This window comes from Emydura macquarii, unplaced genomic scaffold (genome assembly GCF_026122565.2).
Source record: "Emydura macquarii macquarii isolate MOO-44397 ecotype Brisbane River unplaced genomic scaffold, CSIRO-AGI_Emac_v2 contig_1045, whole genome shotgun sequence".
Classification (NCBI taxonomy): Eukaryota; Metazoa; Chordata; order Testudines; family Chelidae; genus Emydura; species Emydura macquarii.
In genome coordinates this window covers 21,307,429-21,322,738 of record NW_027131182.1, presented here as the reverse complement: position 1 = coordinate 21,322,738, position 15,310 = coordinate 21,307,429, and the positions used below count along the sequence as shown (strand labels likewise).

The 15,310-nt window shown below is 39.0% G+C and overlaps 1 protein-coding gene across 1 annotated transcript; it reads right to left on the bottom strand.

Annotated features, from left to right (window-relative positions):
* Positions 1-1,933: 1,933 nt before the first annotated feature.
* HSPB3 (heat shock protein family B (small) member 3) lies at positions 1,934-14,570 on the bottom strand. Its single transcript, XM_067545681.1, has 2 exons — positions 14,017-14,570; positions 1,934-2,321 (listed from the first exon to the last, which is right to left on the bottom strand). Exon 1 carries the CDS (start codon positions 14,481-14,483, stop codon positions 14,037-14,039), a length of 447 nt encoding a protein of 148 aa, XP_067401782.1. The 5' UTR covers positions 14,484-14,570; the 3' UTR covers positions 1,934-2,321; positions 14,017-14,036.
* Positions 14,571-15,310: the final 740 nt, after the last annotated feature.

The window sequence follows — 15,310 nt, the reverse complement described above, 5'->3', positions numbered from 1 at the left end:
AAAGGATCACAACAATGACATTCAGGTAAGACCAGCATAATGTCTTTTACTTATCCGGATGTGTATATTGAGTATATAAGGTTGTAAATAAGGTTTCTCACTGATCTCTGCAGTAAGTGGGATCTATGGGGGGAGTTAAGAATGGAGTTAACTGTAAATAGACATTTTTTTAAAAAGTATCTGAACCACGGTATTATTTTTATCCATGGAGTTTGATTTCTTGTTTTAATGTCCTTTGAAGTTTACTTTGAAAATAAAGAAAAGGGTCAGATGACAGTTTGATTTATATAATTCATAGGGGATTTGGACAGAGTAAATGTTACAAGGCCAAAGTATGTATCAGTTCAAAATTTACTCCAAAATCATGTCAACTTGAAAAGCCTTCCATGTGCAAAAGTTTGAGAGAAGATTCCCAGGATACACAAAAGCATTAGGCCAAAATCCATCCACATTATGGGAGTAAAGGGGATTGAAGAAGAAAAACCATTTGTCAGTTTAACCGGTTACACCAAAGAAGCAAATAGGACTTCCACAACAGTTTGTTTTAGCTAAGTAATATCTTGCATTAATATAGCCTGTTCATTCCAAAAGATTTTTAAGTGCTATACCAACTATATATACATCACTTTGATCACCATTGAAATGTATACTGCAGCATTAGTAAGACCATTACTGGAGTACTGTGCCCAGTTCTGGTGTCTACGCTTCAAAAAAGATGTTGAAAAATTGGAAAGGGTTCAGAAAAGAGATAAAAGAATCATTGTAGTTCTTGAAAACGTCTTATAGCAAGAGACTTAAGAAACTCAATTTATTTAGTTTGTTGAAGTGAAAGTTAAGAGATGACCTGATCATAGCCTATAAGTACCTATGGAAGGAAAAGATTTCCAGTAGCAGATGCTCTTTAAACTTGAAGAAAAAGGCATAAGGAGATCCAATATTTGTAGGTTGAAACAAGACAAATTCAGATTAGATATAAGGGGCAAAATTTTACAGTGAAGATAATTAAATATTGGAACAACTTATATAGGAATGTGATGGATTCTCCATTATATGAAGTCTTTAAATCAAGACTAGATGTCTTTCTGAAGTATATGTTATATTTCAAATAGAAATTATGGGCTTCATTCGGAAGTGACTGGGTGTGGTCCTATGGCCTTCATTGTGCAGGAGGTCTGACAAAATGCTTGCAAGGGTTCCTTCTGACCATAAAATCTATGAATCCATGTTCCTGTTTTCAGTTGTTTATAACTTTGTCCAGCTTTAACCATTTTGACTGAAGTTTTTCATGATTGGTATTTGTCTCAGGCTGAAGTTTTTGGAAAGTTTCAGCTAAAATGATTCAGCCATTTCTGAGAACAAGATTAAAGAAAAAATATTGCTTTGCCCATGTTAAAAATTCTTAAACTGTTTCTTGAGAAGCTCTAGCCTCCATGCTTTGGAGGAAGGGCCTAATGTTTTGCAATAGCTTTTCTGTGGTGTCAGGGATGTGCTTTTTGCCATCTGTCATGCTGCCTGGTATGGGACACAGCTAAGAGCTCCAGTCCCAGGTCAGACTGCTAGAATACAGGGTATATACCCCAGACTGGTGGTGTATTCTATTGTAAGACTTCATCAAGCCAGTAACAAATGTGTGCTTCCAAAATACTGTATTAGTCACAGCCATTCCCCTTCAGGTCCTCTAGCCTCTCATGCACCACCCAGACAAACCAGTCTTTTGTGATAAATGATTATTAAAACCAGAAATCACATATATTAGGTTTTTCCAGTCCCAAAGAACCAGATACCCACCCCAGGTCAATATTTACTTCAGGATCTTACCAAATACCATGCTGCAATAAATCTTTAGTATTTATTAATTAAAAAAAAGAAAACTAGAGAGTTATTAAATGGTTAAAGTGAATCATATATATTACAGTTTATTTCAGAGTTTGTAGATCAGGATAATAGCAGTGATGTTAAATCTGCTAGCTTGCAATAAGTCTCTCTGGTTCATCCTAAATATTGGGGTCCTCAGTCCATTGTTAAAAAGCTCCCTTTGTTAGAAATCACAGTCCAGAGATGTGGAGCAGGAAAGAGGCAAGAAGCTGATTTCACAGTCTCCAATTTATACCCCCTCTCCATGTGCATGGAAAGTTACTGGCGCAAACATGGAGTCAGGGATCATATATCTTACGTGCCCTTGCTGAGTTATGAGGCATCGATTGTCTACATACTCTTGGGAGGGGCCCATTGGAAGAGTTGATTCTCCTTAATGGCCCATCAACCATGACTGGCTAGTCTTGATGTAAATCTGTCTTGTAGGTATTACCCAGGAACACAACCTGTTTGAGATACAAACACATAGCAAAGATTCATAACTTCATATACAATGATAGCACACACATATAAACAGGATAACATTGTTCAACAGATCACAATTTTCCCAGTGATACCTTACAAGGCATGCTTGGTATAAGATTTATGACAATTGTGGAACCGTGTTGATGCAGCAGTGGTGATACCTTAGTGTAAACATGGTCATTTTCTTTTTCTATAGCGTCACACCATCCCTGAGACAATTCATGTCAATTTGGCCAAGCTGTGTGCCTCAGTCATGACCACAGGTGTCCTACACTCTGGGCTCAGGTAACTGCTGCCACTACCAAGCTTCACACCTTGAAATTTTACCTTGTGTCACTCACCACTCAGTCTGCTCCCTTACTCCAAGGGTTCCTGTCCCCAGGAGCATAGTGCTTGCTGATAAATACGGTAGATGCTGTTTGAAGGCTGCTGCAGGAAAACCCTGTCTCTACAGCTCCATTCAGGACTTGTTCAACAAACTCTTTATTTATTACAAATAAACCCATGAATGAACTTTGTTACTATTCAGCTAGAGGTGCCTTCTATACCTTCTCAAGCACATGAAAGTCTTATTATAGATCCCTTTCAGACTTCCTTCTTAGAAGCTACTGGGTCCTATGTCCTTTGAACTTGGTCTCAATGCCACTTTCCCTGTAGCCAGAACTCCAACAGTCCTTGATGGATTAGTCTCTAGTGTCTAGTCTTGAGAGTCCATTCCTGGCACCTTCATCAAGATCCCGGAACAACCTACCTCAAGCCGGCAAGCCTCAACATTCTCAACTAATAGTCCTCGCGCTACAGCTGGAATCTGAACAAACATTCCATGGTGGCAAATGGGCCTTTATAGAGTCCTCCGATGTTACATCACTGTCTCATGTGCAACAATGGATTTATTTTCCACAACCCCATATACAAAACAACATTAACTCAACGTATTACCTGACGTTCTCCACGGCCTCCAAAAAAATCTGTTTGTACATGTTCAGCAGAGACTTGTTAGACTTTGCCAGCTCAGTTCTCAAATAGGTGCCAAGTTCTGTAGGTGCCAGCAGGCCCAAGCATCCACCAGAAAAAATAGGCCTGGCCAGTGATCAGGCGCCCCTCAGGAATGGTGCTTCACAGCCCATGAGCTGATGGGCTGTGAACAGCCTCTCCCTGCTCATCAGCTGATGGGCTGTGAAGCAGTCCACCACCCATCAGAAAAATTTGTGGATGCTTAATTAGTGGGTGTCCTCCTCACCCAGAACTCCACCCCCCATGACACCCACTGGCAAAAAGAAAAGTTGGCACCCCTCTTTCCCTGAAATTGCTTTGCCTCACTACCAGGGGCCACTGTTGTGCCAAGCACAAGAACTGAAAACAAGTTGACTGTCCATGCTTTTTTCTCAGTGACTCCCATGTGGGCTCAGGCAGCAAGGAGGAGAAGAAGGAGGCAATCTAGTGGGAATACAGTGGAGTGAGAAATGGTGGCAGCAGGAGGGGGTTGATGCAAGATTCAGAGAACAGGAAGGAGCAGCGAGGGAGGGGTAAGGAGCCAGTGGATGGTGCAGGATGGGGCAGACGGGGAGAGCAAGGGTGGGGGACTATATAGGTACAGAGGGAGGGGGCAGGATCCTGGGGATATGGAAGTGTACAGGAGCAGAAGAGGGAGTGGGAAGGAGCCTGAGGGGCTTGGCAGGGGAGAGGGGCAGGAACCAGGAGGTGGGGTGTAGGTAGGAGCAGAAAGAAAGGGGGGCAGTAGCTGAGGGTTGGGTTGGAACAGGGCAGTTGGGGAAGATGGATTCTCACGGGTGTAGTGAAGATAAATTCATTAACATTTGTGACACTCTCAGATATTATGGTCAGAGCATCATAATATAGCCCATGAGGAAATTCATAATTCTGTATTCAAGGCAGGGTTTGGATGTTGTGCATTAAATAAGACCAGGAGGCCACACATTGAATGAGGAGAAGAAAGCAAAATATTGAATAACTATCCTTTCACTGAATGAGGCAGAGGCTCTGTGGGAAAAATAATATGTGATCTTGTAACAAAAGACTGTGTCATATGCACAAGGGCAATGAATTAAGGGCATCCTTAATTCTGCAATGTACTAATGTTTGAGTGCTTGACTTTGCAACCCTAATTTTCTTTTAACATAGGTTTTTCTGAATATAGTATGTATAGTATGGAATATAAGCATGTGATTTTTGAAGTGATGGCAGGGAACCTAGATCTCTGGAAAGGGGCCTTTTTGTTTTAAAAGTCTAAATATACCGTCTCTCTGTCACATGTGTGCGTGCACACACATACGTGTTTTCCTTCTTTAATGAGTGTATCTAATACCTACTCCTGTAGTCTCTACTTACCCATAGTTTAAGTGTTAGAAATATAAATAAAACTTTCTTTTTAGTTCCCATCATTTTGTGATCGCTGCTAATCCTTAAATAATTATAAACAGAAAAGGAATTAGCCCAACAGTGAATCAACTTTGATGAACTTTTAGTTAATACTGAAGAATCAGGGATACAGATCTTTGCTGTGGCTAATGTATAGAAATGGAATTTGGTGGCCGCACAGACAAGTTAAATGAACAGCTATAGAAAACGCCAATCACTTGTTAGAGTGAGTCTTGTCTAGAAGCAGTCAGCTGTGATAGTTTTCCACTTTGGGCGTCACAGTTGTTAATACTGGCTGTGATGGCGACAGGAAGTAGTGTGCAAGGACGAGGACCTTTTAAAAAACTAGTTAAATTAATATTTATTTTAGAATCAGTTTAGTGGTATAGCATATCGAGACAGTATTCATTGTGTTGGACAACACAGAGGCATTCAGCTGGCAGGCACAATTAATTTTTTCCTGTTCTGATTTAAGCATGTATGTAACTCTTTCCCACTTAGTGTGGTTTTCTATCTCATCCTACTCTTGGCTGGGCCACAGGTAGGGGTTGATGAGCCTGCTACAGTTTTAGCTAATAGAAATGGGTCTTTTAGCTCAGTTGCTAGAGGCTCGTGCTTTAAAATCTGTGCATCCCAGATTTAATCCCTATTGATGGAGCCAGGGGCGTGGCATTACATGTGTTTCTGCTTCCTTCATGCTGAAACTGACTCTTCTATAAAAACAACGAGAATCCTGTAGCACCTTGAAGACTAACAAATTTCTGCGGGCGTAAGCTTTCGTAGGCTGCAACCCACTTCATCAGATGCATCTGTCAGTTGCGGCCCATGAAAGCTTATGCCCGCAGAAATTTGTTAGTCTTTAAGGTGCGACAGGACTCTCGTTGTTTTTGTTGTATACAGACTAACACGGCTACCCCTCTGACTCTTCTATGTATATAGTGACCACTGCTGCAGTTGATATCCACCTGCCCAATTTAGATGAGATTTTTTTTGTTGCAGTTCTGGTACAATAACTCTAAATAATGGTGATAAGCCATGAAAAGTTTAAACAGCACAAGCTATTTAATAGGTTTGATTGTTACATTTACTTAGGTCACAGACCTCATCTTTAAAGCATGAACTTTCTTGTAACAGCTATGCCTCAGCTCTTTTGGTGGGACTGGAGACCTCATGCTCTGTGCTGTCTTCAAAAACAGCTTTGGACCTCTTTCTAAGTTTGCTTTATTAGTTGTCATCCCACAGTCGATTTTTATAATTATCTTGATGTGAGAGAAAGCGGCTTTGGGATTCCTAATTCAATCAGAACCACAGCTCACCATGATGCTGATAGTGAAGGGGATGTTACTGGATGCATTCTACATACATCTAAAAGTTAAATAATTTAAGCTAAATATAATGAAAATGTCTCATTGCCTAGTGATCAAACATTGACTGTATAAATTACAAGAAAATGAGCTTTGTATATAAAATCTTGATAGGGCCACCCATTATTCTCAGTAGGATTATCCCAATTTGCATCCCAATAAAATGTATTGAAAAGTAACCAGGTCCAAAGCCCAATATATAGTAAAAGATGAGATTTAATATGTAATAACAATTCTCCTCCTCCTTTTTGCCTTCAAATCTATTATTGCTGTTGTTGCAGGCTATGCACTTTATTCCTAGAAAATGTAAGTTATGAATTGCAATCAGTCATTGGCCTCCTCTGGGGAGCTTAGAGCATCTGCTACTCCCTACTTAGAAAAAGGTTGGTGTTGATAGGTTGACATTTTAAAATGACTGCTTCATGATAAAAAATAAACTCTAGTTACTTTTATTGATTAAAAAACTCCTCCAAGTCCTGAATGATTTTTTTCCCTTTAAAAGGAACATCCTTTATTACACAAAGCAGTTGTACAGATTAATTTGTTCCCAAAATGACAATCTCTCTGACCAGCTGTCTGAACAGATACAGTTTACCCTTATAGCCAGCACAGGCCAGCATTTTTAGATCTGACCCAGAGATTAAGAAAGATATAGTGGCCACTGGGGAAGGGAGAGCTATGGAGAAGAACAGAAAGTCAAACTAAGAATTGTTCTTTTATGGGTATAAGTAAAATCCTGCCTTAGAGCTGTGTTACTTTATTAAAAAAATGAAGGTAAACTCTGTGAATGAATGGGGAGATTTTGGACAAGACTCTGTTGTGTGAAAAGGAATGGTGGCAAGACACTGCCTATAAACAAACCCTATTTCTCAGAAACGGCATGGACTTTATTTATTGAAAATCTATTTTACTCCTCCTTTACTATAAACACGTACAGCCTTCAGCTTCTGTCAAACCCTCAACTGATTACTGAAGCCTATTTCACAGAATCTTTCTATCCCATCCCCTCCCTTCGCACAAGCTCAACCCTGTTGGTGTGAGAGACTTCTTCTCTGCCCTTCCACCACCTGGCACAGAATTGTGGTGACAGAATGGCCCGACACTGCCCTTCTCTCAGCCCTTGGTACAAGCTCATGCAGGAGGTATGCCTAGGCAGTAAAGGGGCCTGCTGAAGGAAGAATGGTGTGTAACTGGAGCAGCCTGTACTCTGGCTATTGTGGGCTCCCAAACTATCCCCTAGGGACCATTGCAACTGAGACATAAATTAGAGCAACGTGATTTTCCTTTTATTTAAATCAGTGTATATCAGGAATAACTCCAACAGAATAGAACCAGTGTAAAATTAGTGTAAGGAAGAGGAAAATCATGCACCCTGAGGCTGATTTTCCATTTCCTCTTGGCCCCTTTATGCCACTCTTGCAGTGATGCACCAGCAGTCTTTCTTCTCCTCAGAGACAGTAAACTCTCTTATTGCTAATGCTGTGGTCTAGATACCCTGTGGCCTTTGACTAGTGGCCCTGCCTTGGAGCCCCTTTGTGGGTCTGGAGGTAGAGGGTTTGCAGAATGGCAATGCTGCAGGAGTGGGGTGCAATTGATACTACTTCTTTTCCAGTGTGCATATTTGTGAAAGAGACAACCTAAATTTGCCTATGTTGTGAAGTTAACAAGTTTATTTTTTAGAGGTTAATGAGAAATTAATAGCTTTGTCAAAACCAGGACCCAGGTCTGTTTGCAGATTTGTGTGTTAAATATGATATGGAAACATCTTGCTATTCCATGTTGTTACAGCAGTCAGCAGCTTATCAGCTTCTAGCCAACTTCCTGGAAAATACTGTTATGAGTCTAAATGTTACTGTTGGTTTTGGTATTTCAGTTCCAATATTAACTTGCACTGGGGAATAAGAAAAATCACACACTATTTTGATGATAGGCTAAACACCTTATGAAGGAGTTCCAGATTGTAACAGAAATATATAATGGAATGGAATGAGCCTCTACATTAATTTATCTGTATGTATGTTTGTCTGATTCTTAGCCCCTAGACATGCAATTGCATTCACGGGGTGGACATTTTGGCCCACATGAATATGATTTCAGGATTAGGGCTTTATCTTATAAATTCATCAAGGCAGGGATTTTGATATATTTGTAATTTGTGAGTGTTAGTCACACTGTCAGCACTTTAATAATATTAATATGTATACAGAATAGATATGAGATAATATTAAAACTACACAGGGCTGGAATTTGCTTCATGTAGATCCTAGGATTATGTTTTTTCAACAAGAGAATAAATGAATTACTTTTTTTATTTGTCAAACCACACTCCAATCTCATGAAGAATTGACCTTTCTGAATTTGTCAGTATAGCCATAGTGGTAGCATTATTACAAGTAGATTAGACTAATGTGAATTTAAACCCAACCTCAGTATACAAAAGTTGTGTGTGCACATATTTAATTCTTCGTACTTCCAACCATTGCACTACCATTAGTGCAGTTCCACCATGGTAGCAACTTTGGAAATTGGTGCCAGCATTTAGACCACCATGTCATCTAGCCCTGCTCAGAGCAGGTGAAGACAATACAGTAGTTAAAACACTGGGGGCCTGTTTACTCTAGTGATCCCACAATTTCTATAACTGATAGAGTGTAGTATTAATAGAGCAATGGAGGGGAAGGTGTAGGGAAAATTTGAGTGGAAAGTAAGCCAAAGAAAGTGTGTACATGATTTATATTTTAATTGTGGTGTATTGAAGATTTAAACAATCTGTAACTTAATTTACATTTTCAGCCAAAATGTTTTAGTTAAAATTGTTCTAGAGGGACACTGTTAACTTGAACTTTTAAAAATTGATTAATTAAATGAATCCAGCATTTCTTAAAAAGCAGCCTTTAAATATCATGCCTTGACATCTTAAAAATCCTTTCCTAAAATTGTTGTAAGAGTTTTCCTCCTCTCCTGTTTTTGTCAGCAGATTTTTTTTTATGTGAACATGACAGCACAACCACCAAATGAGCTCAGGCCTAGCCCCCTTACTCCCTCTTTTTCTCTCTCTGCACATTCCTGCTTGCTGCCTCTTCAGTAGTGGTTTGAAGAGACTGGAGAAGGGCAGGCAGGATCAACAAAACGGTGAACTTGACTGAATACGAAGTGCTGCCAATTGCACAATAAACAAATTGAAAAATGAGACGGAAACATACATTATTCTGTAATTTCTTTCGGTTTCCGTTATTTTAAGGGTTTTCTTGTAGTAATGGTAAATACAACATTTTCAGATGGAAATATGATTTTCAAGTTGTCAGTGTCCTTAAAGAAGACCCATTATTGGACAGAGACTCATTCCTACTGCTAGCACTGAGGTGCCACTGTGACTACTGCGTTGAGAGGTGCTGTCCTTTAGGTGAGATGTTAAATGATGGGCCCATCTGTCTCCACAGATGGCGGCCCAGATGGAGAATAAATATTGCATAGCCCTTTTAAAAGAGAGGAGGAAATAAGCCTGGTGTGCAGTATGCTCAACATTGCTTCTTTCATGAAAGACCAAATCTTGCTGTCCTTCTTCAGGCAAAAAGTCACATCAATGGGAATTTTTCCTGATTATGGACTGAATAAGGGCTGCAAAATTTGGCCTAGTTTAGAGGAAATTTGAGGAGCACAATGCACTCTTTTCAAATATCCAAGGCTGTGGCCGAAATATTCTTGAGTGGATAATGACCATCATATTTGCCTGTGTTCATTGCACTATGAGTTCCCAATTGGAGAAAGAGACTGTGATACCCTGAATACAGCTATACTATATAAAACTAAATAAGTCCATGGATGTCGAGGATGCTTAGCACCTTGCAGAATCATGCTCTTTATTTTTGTGCCCTTGCACATTAATCTGAACTTGAGACTTCAGAAAGACATTTTTAAAGTGCTTGGAATCACTTGAACACTGCTTGATCAATTACATAATTAATTCCTTCACCATTGGGAACAGACAAGGCTCAATAACAGCTGCTCTGCAGCTCATACAGCAGCATATATTGCTTATTCTTGGCCAGGCTTTTGTAGACAGCCAGTGTCAGAGTCCTTTTTTTAAATCATATCAGTGTATCATAAATCTGCCTTGAGCATTGGCTGTTATGAAATTCTATGTCATTTATAAAATTATCACTCTTCTGTCTATGTGCAATATTAATCTCTCTCCTCATGTCTCTCATATTCACATCTAACCATATTAGAAAAGCAAACATTAGAAATAACATTAAAATATGTTAGTTCAGCCCCTTAGAAAGAACGTGCAAATGTTTTGCCAAATATCTTGGGGCAATGATTTTTTGTAACCATTTAAAAATCATTAATTCAGAAGCATTCAATAAGCTATCAGGACAAAAATGAATGAGACATTTGCCCTTGAATTATACTTAATACTACAATATAGGCAATGACTGAATTGTTTCATGAGTGGCTGATGCATATTCTAATATAGTCTCAAATATGTATTTATTTGTTACATACACTTTGGTTCCGGTCCTGTGCCCATTGAAGTCAATAGCAAAGTTCTCATTGGTTCTGGCCATGCAGGATCACACTCTTAAAGCGCACCCATCACTGTAGTATATGAATGCACTTTAAGGGCCTAATTCCCTGCTCACATCACTTTTACACTGGCATAATTCCACAGACTTCAGCAAAGTCACTTCTGATTTACACTGTTATAAGCAAGTGGAGAATCAGAACCTAGTTTAAGGGTGGATCTTTTCACATTTCTCATGGCCAAATTCTCTGTCCAATTTTATGTTGTAAGATTGTTTATATAAGGACTTGTCTACACCCGAGTTATTCTGGAATAGCTATTTTTTCATTTTTATTTGGTTTTTGAGCCTTTACGGTTCACATTTTCAAGCTTTTCTCCACAACTGAAAGGGTTAGAAACTTTTTTTTTTTTAATTAAACCTGAGAATCTTTAAAATGAAAGCTCCAGGAACTGGTGTGCTAAAAACCCCACCAGATCATATAAGAATTTTGACAAAATTGCAAGAGTTGGCAACACTTGAAATGGGGTGGACATGTTAGGAAGTGAACCTGTTAAAATATAGGGACCAACTCCCTTGACTTCAGGTCAAATGCTCTAGTTCAGCCTCCATAGTTCTGGCCTTAGAGAACACGGAGCGAGTATTGTCATATTATGGTGCAGGAAGGAGCGGACCCCCAGAGAGGCACATGTGGTTGCAGAAGAGGTATGTGTTTTATTCGCAGTAGCTCAGAAGTGAGACCTCACTACAGCACTACATCTGGGTGTAGCGAGACCTACAACTCTTCCAGCAGTGTGAACTCCATTTGCCAGACACTTAACACTGGTTTCACACCAGTGTAACCAAACTGTAGCAGGGTAACTCCTGACTTACGTCAGCATAAAGGAGTTCAGAATCAGGCCCCTTATTGTTTTGGAAAATCTAGATCTGGGTGTAACAGTTGCACTCTTCTTGTCCAGCTCTTACCATGTGTATGCAAATGCAGGACAGGCTGTCAGGATTGTGAACTAATTACTTGCCCAATTTCCATTTGTTTAGTCAGAGCTTGATTTATTTACAAAATCAGCCATGGTTTTTATGTTTATATAACTTTTTAAATTGCCAAATCAATATTTGTAAATCTCCTATTTTATCTCTAGGTACATGAATGCCATCACTGTAATAATAGAGAGGGCTGGACTTTTCATTTTAAATGACATCATATCTTACAAATTCTTTGTAACGTAAAATGAGTGATAGAAGAGTATTACCATTTTTTAATAAGGTGCTACAGCTGGTTACCTCTATAGATGGTCCTAAACCACATCTGAATATATCTGCAGTCAGATGGTGTAAAAAATGTGGATCCAAACACATCTAAACCCAGATCTCCATCTAAGATTTGCAAATTGCCCTACTTTATATTATGGACTCAACTAAATCCCTGGATATAAAAGCTCCTGGATTTTGAAGTGTTTGGAATCTGGTTCTAGGTCTGAATTTTGTGAATGGAACCTCATTCTAGTTTCCGCAAACCTATGGATAAGAAAGGCAAATTTGAGGGTGAAGGAGAGGGTTGAGGGGAAATGCAGTGGCTTTTATTTTATGCTTAGATCAGTTTGCCAGAAAACATTAGTTTGCTGGCTTTGGTGCCACACAAAAAGAGGTCAATATGTACACAAGAAAATAAATGTAGGCCCCCATCTTGCAATCGACTGTACTTGGGTGCAGCAGGGTGACCATATGCAGTGAACTGCACGATCTGGGCTTGTGCAGAGCAAACTTCCTTTGAAATTGGTGTGAGTTTGGAGTGAAAAAAACCAAGGATTATTTGTCCTATTTTCTTTCCCAAATCAACGGCATTCAAATTTCTTCCAATTTAATTGATCACTAATATAAACATTTCTACAGCATGCGAGCATAAACACACAAGTCTAGTGCTTTCCTGATAAACTAGAGAACTCTAGTGATAGAAACATTTTTGTTAATCTGATTTTTCCCTCTTGATTTAATATACTCAGAATTTTATTTGTATTTGGTTTCATTAAAAAATGTTTTTAATTTGTCTGAACAGCAGATGGCTATCAGAAAGAGTCTGTATTTAGCTTGGCACTTTCCACTCTACATTCCTTTACTATTCATAGCACAGCAGTCATACTTATCTCAAGTACACATGAAAGGAAGCAGTTTGACTTGCAGCTGCAGTTCCCCTAGAATGTTTGAGTATTTACAGTAAGATTTGTAACAAATCTATTTGCAACGTTGAAGACCAATTGTTAGACATAGTGGGCAGATTTCTGTCTAAACTTACAATTGTGCAACTCCATGGAAATGAGTCGGATTGCTTGAGTGTAATTGAGAGGAGAAAGTGGCCCTGTGTTCTTAATAAGGGGCTCCATCTTGCAATCAGATCCATGGACACTTATGCTGGTGCACAGCCAGTTGGGCTCTGTGAGCAAAAACATTTGCTCCCAGAGATCCAGTTGAAGAATCAGGACTTTAAGTTCTAAAGTAAATCACAGAATAAAACATTTATGTGATTGTTATCACATTGATTGTGTAAACTTGTTGGGCTAAATTCATCCCTAGCATACTAATGCCTTTAAGTCAGGGGCAGCTACACAATAATGATTTTGGTCCTTCTGAGCTTTTATTACGGAGCAATATTTTGCTTCTGTTGTTGGCAGAAAGCCAGGATACATAAACAAAATGAACTGTGATTTAAAAAAAAAAAGTATTTGAAAGTTTTCCATCAAAATAAATTGACTTGGTGTTAGTAGAAAGATGGCACATTTTGAAACATTGCGTTTTCAAAAACTATTTTTAATCTTTATTCTGTTTTTCAACATTCCCTTAAGGGCAATATATTTTTAAAGGGCACATTCTCAAGCAATTTTTAGAAACAAATTTGAATTCAGAATGTTTTCCCCAGAATTTATTTTGCAGAACAAATGCATGCGGCTCATCTGTGCTTTGGCATCACCTAAGAAATGTTAAAGTTAACATTTTATAATGATATAACAAATACAAACATGGCATGTTCTGTTATGTAAATTAAAATTCCATAAAAGTCAGAGTGATGTCTGCTGCGCCTTTAATTATTAATCTCATGAATACATATTACAAAAGTAACCCTGGTTTACTGGCATTTTTATACATGTTTTACACTTGGTGCCTTATCAGAGAGCAGTATGTGAAATATTTTTCATTTGTTATGACTACCATAAGCTTTCTTTTGTCTAAAAAACATGGGTCTCCAGCACATATGCAGCTGGAGGCCAGTAGTCTTACATTTCACATCAAACAATAAAACTCAACATGCTGAAAAATATATGCAAAGCTTTGTTCTTATCTCCACTGTAAGCAACTCCACATGCATGGCTACATTGCAAAGCATTGTCTGCATTACATGAGGAATAATATTATCTCACCAGAAATAATTAACAAGATTTTAATCCATTCCCTCTGAGTTCTTCATTTCAACAACCAAAATGCCATCATAGCAGAAGAGAGCAGACAAATCTTTTTTCTCGACTCCATTAGGTAATTTGTATTGTCTAGTAAAGCTTCTGGATATGAAACCATGTTCGTCCATCCTAGGTCCATGCTGAGCTTTGATCAGGAGCCAGCCTTCAAAAGTCTGAATGATGATGTCTTCAGGGCGGAACTGCACAACATCCAGTAAGACCTGAAAGCTGGGTTTGGCTTCCTCTGTGCTGTTCTTCTCTGCTGCAGCTGTACTTTTTGTTGCATGTCTGTTTCTCATCTCAACCGTGGATGGGCCTGGCAAAGCATATAATGAGTGATCCAACTTGCATGCTTCCAGATCTTGGACAGCAAACTGCTCCTGATAACGTACAGGAGTTTCCACCCAGTGTCTTGTAACTACTCCTTCCATTGCTGAGACAGAAAGATGTCTTACTGCTTTCTGATAGCTAGTGAAAGTAGTAGAGTCAGACTGGCGTAGTGAGCTCTTTCCAGTTGCATGCCTACTCCCAGACTAGTTTATCAGTTGATGTAGTCTTTCATTTTTAGCACTGGCAGAGCTTAACACTTAATTGGACATGATTCATGTCCAAGAGACATGCCTCATCTTTTTATACATTGACAATAGAGCACTATTTATAGGACATATGTCTTCAGTTGCTTTGGCAGTTTTTATGCCTACACTAAACAGTAAAAATGAAATTTTACTGCGTTTCTTGTTCTTTGCACATTAACCTGTTTGTTGTTATGAGTAAACCAGTTATTTTTAAAAATTATTTTAGTTGTCTAGAAAGGAGTTTAGTGTTCTTTCTGTTTCTCAAGAGAAACTCCTACAGTAGCTGTAAAAGCTGTATATTTCTTCCCCTGAAATACAGAAATTATTTGGGGGAGGGGAACTCGAGTTGTTTGAGTGTGAGAAGAGCAAATTTGGTTATGGTTTCACTAGAAAGTTATCAAGGGCTTCTGAAGCTGTGCCAAAGGTTGTGCAGAAGCCAAACTATGGGTGCTCCTGAGAAAGTTACTTGTGGGCTGTTGGCTGTCCCTTTTCAAGTAGAAAGTAACTGTGATGCTGACTCAGCAGTTAGAGATCTTGGTGCTGTAGTGGGAGTGGCCTGTGAATTGAGTCTGATAGTATGACGGAGGCTGAGTCTCCAATTAGAGGCTGTCGCTCCAACTCAAGAGCCTGAATTAGCCCTGAAATCTCATAGTAAAAAATGACAGTTGAAATAAGTGGATGTC